This window comes from Malania oleifera, chromosome 7 (genome assembly GCF_029873635.1).
Source record: "Malania oleifera isolate guangnan ecotype guangnan chromosome 7, ASM2987363v1, whole genome shotgun sequence".
NCBI lineage: Eukaryota > Viridiplantae > Streptophyta > Magnoliopsida > Santalales > Ximeniaceae > Malania > Malania oleifera.
In genome coordinates, this window is record NC_080423.1 from 83,777,236 (window position 1) to 83,784,319 (window position 7,084).

At 36.1% G+C, this 7,084-nt stretch overlaps 1 protein-coding gene across 1 annotated transcript; it reads right to left on the reverse strand.

Moving 5' to 3' along the window:
• Positions 1 to 3,604: 3,604 nt before the first annotated feature.
• On the reverse strand, positions 3,605 to 5,552 carry LOC131159797 (organic cation/carnitine transporter 3-like). Its single transcript, XM_058114968.1, has one exon. It carries the CDS (start codon positions 5,388 to 5,390, stop codon positions 3,828 to 3,830), a length of 1,563 nt encoding a protein of 520 aa, XP_057970951.1. The 5' UTR covers positions 5,391 to 5,552; the 3' UTR covers positions 3,605 to 3,827.
• Positions 5,553 to 7,084: the final 1,532 nt, after the last annotated feature.

Here is a 7,084-nt window from a genome sequence, read left to right on the forward strand (position 1 = left end):
CTTGGACGAGAGTGTAAAGAGGGAGGGAAGGTGTCCGGCTGCGGTGGAGGAAAGAGGAAAGAGGAAAGAGGGAGGGAAGGTAAAAAGTGAATAGGGTTTAACAAATTAAAAAGATTGCATAAAAAAAAAATGCTTATGTGGCAATTTTAATGAGTTGACACATTTTGATTGGTTTAGCGTATAGCCTACGTGGTTGACTAAGTGTACACAATAATTCCTTCCACATAGGTCTACACGATATTGGGTAATAACTAAGAGACTGATGTGGCATGTGCTTTGTACTTAATATTTTCTTCCTATGGTAGTACCCATAAATTTTATTTAGGAGGACAAAGAAATAAATAAATAATAAAATATAAATATTCTGAAATGCTACACTTACCTCGTAAATATCACTCTTTTATTTACTTATTACTTTTTAGATATTGTACTATGTATATGATATAATTATACCATTAAACTTTATTTAAAGTACTTTTATTTAACTAGTGAAGTAGCATAATTAATTGATTAAAACTTCGTCAAGAGTGTGTATTTAGTGAGGTAGTAGATTAAAAACGTTTACAATAGTTTAGTGAGTTTTACAAGTTGGTGTATAACGATCCCAAAAATAGTTATACTTAATTAAGGTTATAATCTTGAAAAAAAAAATAAAAAAATATTATAATATATATAACTTAAGTTAGATCCTTCAGGTTGGAAATCCAAAGAGCGTTTAGCTCTCTCTCTCTCTCTCTCTCTCTCTCTCTCCTCATCCCACTTTCTCTCTCATTGATTTTCTCGATCAAACGTCCGCCGATCAAAGAACAAAAAATACCCTTGGGTTTTGAATTTGACTACCAACATTATAACCGGAGTGAATTCGTGATTAGGGCGTCGTAGCCACCACTCCTAAGGTGAGGTAAGGGAAATAAATTATGTTAGGAATGTTATAATTTAATCGATTAAATTGTAATATGAGATTGCAGAAATTATATATACATTTTTCTGAATATTTTTGCATATGGATATTGGATTATTATTATTATTATTATGAATTGATTAAATGGGTGTTTGTGAGTTTAGAGATTTTATAACCATTTTTATTTTAAAGTTGAATCGATTGAATTAAATTATTTGATTTTTAGATTATTGTAGTAGATTTTCTGAATAATTTGGCCGATTGAAATTATTAGTTTGAGTTGTTAAACATGTTTTGGTAAATGATTAAAGTGAGTAGGGTTAGTTATCTCCATTTTCCCTTTAAATATATATATTTTGAGTTAAATAAATGGTGGAGATAATTAAACTAGTATTTTCGGTAAAACAGATACTGGGTATAAAATTTCCTGTTTTCCAGTAATTTATATAATTATAATTATTGAATAAACTGTATGGCATGAGGTTTAATTATATTTTACTGCACAATTGAATTTGAGTATTTTTGTGGTATTATCGTGAAAATGTGATTTGAAATATTATGCAGTATATTTTATTGCATAATTGAATCTAAGTATTCCATGGCTCGTTTGGAACTATTTGAGTCCAGAATGCATGTATAGTAAATAATTATGGTGACATATAGACCACGGGTAGTTTTATCAAATTGCAAAGTATGATTTATAAGAATTCCAATGGACCATAGATCGCTTGGTACCGTAACTACAATAAAGAAGAGTTAGTGCAACCACACGTCTCGAGGAGAGTGTTGATATTGAATAGTCGATTGAGCCAGTAACGTGGGAAGGTTAGTCGTACTAGCATAGGTAAAGTGTAGTTGAATTAGCCTAGTGGCAGGCTGGCCAAAGTTAAGTCCAGCCTACGGGCCACACAACCCGTCATGGGGGGGAAGTATATTGTATATCCATTTGGGAGTGAGTTCTTATATTCATAATTGTAGATTTGACCAAAGTATAGGAGAGTAGAGTATATGAAAACAAAGCATATTTAATAGAGTATAACAAAACAAAGTATTCAAGAGGTTACAATTTAAAGAGTATAGTTGCAAAATATTTACAATAAACAACTTATGGTTGCAAAAGTATTAACATCTTACCATTTATAGTATTTATATAGGTGTGAGTTATAGTCTGTATGTGAAAGTTATTTATAATAAAGTATTGAATGTATTTTATATTGTGACATTACATATGATTGGAGCGAGGTAAACTCTCCGCTCGAGGACTTATTGAGTAAGGTGAGTGTCTTGATAAGTATCAGTTGTAACCTCACCCAACTAAAAGGGCAAGGTTACATAAGGTATCAGAGCAAAGGGGATGTATGGACGTGTAATCTCTCCTATCATTGGGAACTCTCGCTTATAAATGTTTATGTATGTGTGTGAGTACAGTTTGCATGTGTTTTCTCAGTTGATGTTGATTAACAAACAACTATATTTTGTATACACCAAAACTCATTGGCCACACACTGATGATAATTTATTTCATCCTTACTGAGAAGTGTCTCATCCTATCATTATCAAATATTTTTCAAATGCCTTGTGAAGAGAGACAGGAATCAGAGTAGCGCAGTGGAAGCAAGAATGGGGTTAGAAATAATATTTTAGATTAATAATTAAATTTGTTATTTATGATTTATCTTATAATTTCTAAGAATATATTTAAATTTGTTATCGGAGATATTCTTGTAATAAAAGGTTTTTAGTACTCTGGTATATAAATATTGAGGTCTTTTGCTGTATAATTATTTGGTATAAGAGATTTATTACTTTTTAAATATCACTCCGAACCCCAGTTTCAGATTTGGGGTGTTACATGATGAATAAAAAAGAAAATTTTCTATCATGTCATCACAATTAATTTTTACCTTATTTTGTTTATTTTATTTAAAAATCCTAAATATTTCATGTTAGTTGTTATTTAGAGTAGGATAAAGTAGTATTTTTATAAGTGGAAACAACCCCTTCATTTTCTAAAATTATTTTTCATTTTCTACCCGCAATGAGCCATAGGTAGGGTGAAATTATATAGGCGACCTCCCCTCCATGTGTCCGTGTGTCTATTTAATTTGTTAATTATATATATACTTACTGAAAATATGTTTTTTTTTTTTTATCAATAAATGATAAATTATATTGATAAAATGGATATATACAGAAACTCTGGACATACTCGAGAGGAAGAAAGTCAAAAAACCTCCATCAACAAATTCTAAGTTATTACATCAAACTTAGGCATTCCCAGGGGCAATGGGCCATCAAAACTAACCAAAGATAGACCCATACACCAAAATTCAATAAATGTAGGAATTAAAATACCTTATGAACTTGAGCCATCACCAGAAAGTAGACCATAATAATGATAGATATCAACTAAAATGGTGCTGATAACTTGGGGGGTACCAAGGCGCATCACGACCAAAAACTTCAAAGAAAATATGTTATTTTTTGATATTAATGAATGTAAGACAAATTTACCACATGTCTAATATTAAAGACACGGAGGGAAAGTTTTCTGTAAATTTCTCTTTCAAAAATTAGTAAAACTATTGGACATGATCTAAATTAAAACTTATTTTCTGTAATTAACCAACTGAAAAAAAAAAAAAAAAAAAACCATAAAACTCCCAATGAACTAGTTGCAATAATTACAAAAACACTTCCTACTTACAAGGGAGGAGAAATTTACACCATCGTCATAAGATGGTTTCATTGATTCGGGTTTCAATACACACCATCGATATCATATTTCTTTTCCACATCTAACCTAATTTTAAATCCCAAAAAAAGTTTCACTAGTTAACAGCCTTACGTGAAAATTGAAATAAATAACATTCCACTTCCAGGAACCAGAGCCCTGCGAGTGTGTTTCTTTTTTTTAAACTGCACACTACACAGTAGTAACTGGTTTGGCACTCTTCTGTTGAATCTGTTCTTCCTCCTCCATTGTGTCACAAAGCTTCCGGCCCCTTGTCTCCGGCAAAAACACAGCAAACAATGCGCATAACCCTATCGCCAACCCAAACACTCCGAACGACAGCCACCTTCCCCCCCTTCCGGCGGCGATCAGCACCGGACTAAACACTCCGCCGAACATGATCGCCTGCCTCAGCAGCGACGCCGCTGAGTTCCTCACGCACGTCGGGAACAACTCTATCGTGTATATTTGCGCCGCGTTGAACGCCGTGCACGCGCTGAAAAAAGACGTTAGCTCCATCCCTAAATCCCACGCGGTCCCTGCCCACGCGCACGCCACGCTGCAAATTCCGCTCAGCCCACCAAAAACCATCACCGCTGTCCTTCTGTTCATCCTGTCGATCAGAACCACCGTGGCCAGAGCCGACGGCACCTCCGCCAACGCGTTAAACGTCACGCTCAGGTAGAAGTCGAACGGCAAGCTTCCCACCGCCAGCGGCATCCCGTAGTACACTATCCCGATTCCGAAACCCACCGCCATAGCCGCCAGTAACCGCCGCAGAGCCCATCTCTTTTGCACCAGAACTTTTAGCGACGAGTACGTGGTCTCCGCGACAGGGATCATGCCGGAGAAGCTCGCGGTCAAGCTCGGAGCAATGCTCTTCAGCGTGGCGACTGCTTCTTCCTTTCGTCCTTGGACAAAAAGCCACCGGGGAGACTCCCGGACGGCAACATAGATCAAAACGCAGTAGAAGAGCGTGGGAAGGGAGGTGTAGAGGTAGAGGACTCGCCAGGAGGAGCCGCGGTTGAGGAAAGCCACGGCGGGTAAGGACAGAAAGCCGAGCGAGAAGCAGAAGAATCCGCCGATGCCGACTTGTCCCCGCCACCGTTTTTCGACGGTTTCGGTGGACAGGACGAGGGCGCAGCTGCCGATAGTGGAGCGGCCGAAGCCGCTGAGGAACTTGAGAAGGGAGTAGATCCAGACGTTGGGGGACAAGGCGGCGAGGAAGGCTGCGGTGGACATGAGGAGGGAGGAGAGGAAAAGGGTTTGTTTGCGGCCGAGGGAGGAGTCTGCTAGGGTGGAGAGGAGGAAGCCGCCGAGTAAGCAGCCCAGGAAGTAGGAGGAGGCGGGGAGGCCAGCGACGACGGAGGCGGAGCAGTGGAGGGACCAATCGGAGACGGTGGAGGCATGTTTGGGGAGGTCCCAGGACCAGGACGCAGCGGGGAGGCGGCAGAGGGCGGAGAGGTCTTCGGCGTTGCAGGAGGACTGGAGTGCGGGATGGGAGGTGGTGCAGTGCCACTTGGGTTGGGCGTCGGTGAAGATGGTGATGAAGGTTTGCTGGGCGTCGAAGAAGCAGGCAAAGGAGATGAGGAAGGCTTGGAGGAACTGGGATTTTCCGGATCGGGTCAAGTACTGTTCGATGACGTCGTCGAGGGAGGGGGAGGGGGAGGGGAAGGGGAGAGGCTTTTGAAGGCTCCGGGTTTCCGATGAGTTGGGTGAATCTGACTCGGAGAGAAGCGGAGTTGAATCGGCCATCTGTGTTTGGGCTTCCTCCGAGTTGTCGTCCACCTGGAATTGAAGGGGAGGAATGATGGGTTTTTGTAGGGTACGTTGTGAGCTTTCTATGATGCAAATGGAAATAAATTTATTTTTTTATTTTTATAAAAAAAGAGAAACAAAATAGAAAGACATTATTGTGAGTATTAGGACAGAAAAGGTGCGTGCCAGCTTAAGAAGTAGAAAGAGGACAACGCTATTTGATGTCATTTACACGTGGTGCCACGGAGGATCCACGTCCGATTGCCCAATCAAGAACTTAAGCTTTTTTCCATTTCTATTCTTCGCAACAGAGGAATATATTATAAAAATATATTTAATTATATTATCAATTTTATATTCTTATTGTTGATTTTTTACTATTTGTTAATAAATTAAAATTTCAAATTAATAATTTTAAGTTACTACGAATTTTAATATCTAAAAATATTTTTTTGAATTAAATTATTCATTTTATACACTTTTAAATTAAAATCAAAATTAAATAATCATATGAGTTTAAACAAAACTAAAAAAAAAATATGCATAAATTTTAAAATAATAATAATAAAGCCAATTACGAAATACTTTTACTATTTTTCAATTATCATGTCTAATAAATTTTTTTTTTTATAAAGTAAATCTTGAAAGTAGAACAATTAAGTTAAATAATTATAATCAATTTAATTTTTAGTACAATAATTTGAGAGCAAGACATACAAATAAGACCCTTTTTAACTGGTTTCAAATCATACTGAAAGATTGTTGAAAACAATTATGCTAGACAACTTAATTAACTCAAAGTTGATACAATAATGAAAGACTATAGAGTACGTGACTTTTTCACAAAGCTTATGTTTGGGTGCTTTGTATTTAGTTTGGGTAAAACATATTAATTTCTCATAAGATTTAGTCATGAGGTTAATTTCAAGCCTCAAAAGCTTGTCTTTGTCAAATGTAAAAATAAGTTTGTCATCTAGAAAACTTCACGGGAATTCTTTAGAAGTACTTTTAACACCTAAATTAGGAAAGATCTCTAAAATTTTTGAAATTTCAAAAGAAATTTATAATTTTTTTTATCAAATTTCAGGAAAAGTTAGTGTCTTTTATTCTTATAGGTTCTATTTTTTTATTTTATTTTATTTTTTATAAAAAAAATATGAACCTATCTCAAAATTTGATAAAAAAAATATGAACTTCACTAAAAGTTTCAAATTTTTTAATTAGAAATCTATTGTGAGATTTCAAAAATTTTATATACTTCCCTCATGATTCACTAAAAAGATACAAATCTTTTTTTATATTTAATTTTAAAAGTTATAAAACATTAATACAGCATAGTTAGGGCAAAATGAGTGAAATTATTAAAATCTGTATTAATTATTTATCAAATCCCAATGACGGGTTAATATCTTCTGGTCCTTATTATTTATTTATTTATTTTATTTGATCCAATCTAGCCATGCACCTTCCCTGATATATGGAAACCTACATGCATCCACGCACACAGCTAGCAACGTTGGCCTCGCAGTGACAACGAAATGACAGCATGCATGCAACCCATGAACATGCGTACGTCCAATCATTGACAGCAATTGAATTTTGACAAGAAATACAATTAATAAATGGCCACTGGACTCTTTTAATAAATGGCTAGCTAGCTATCTAGCTTACTCACTACGGTCCAAGATCAA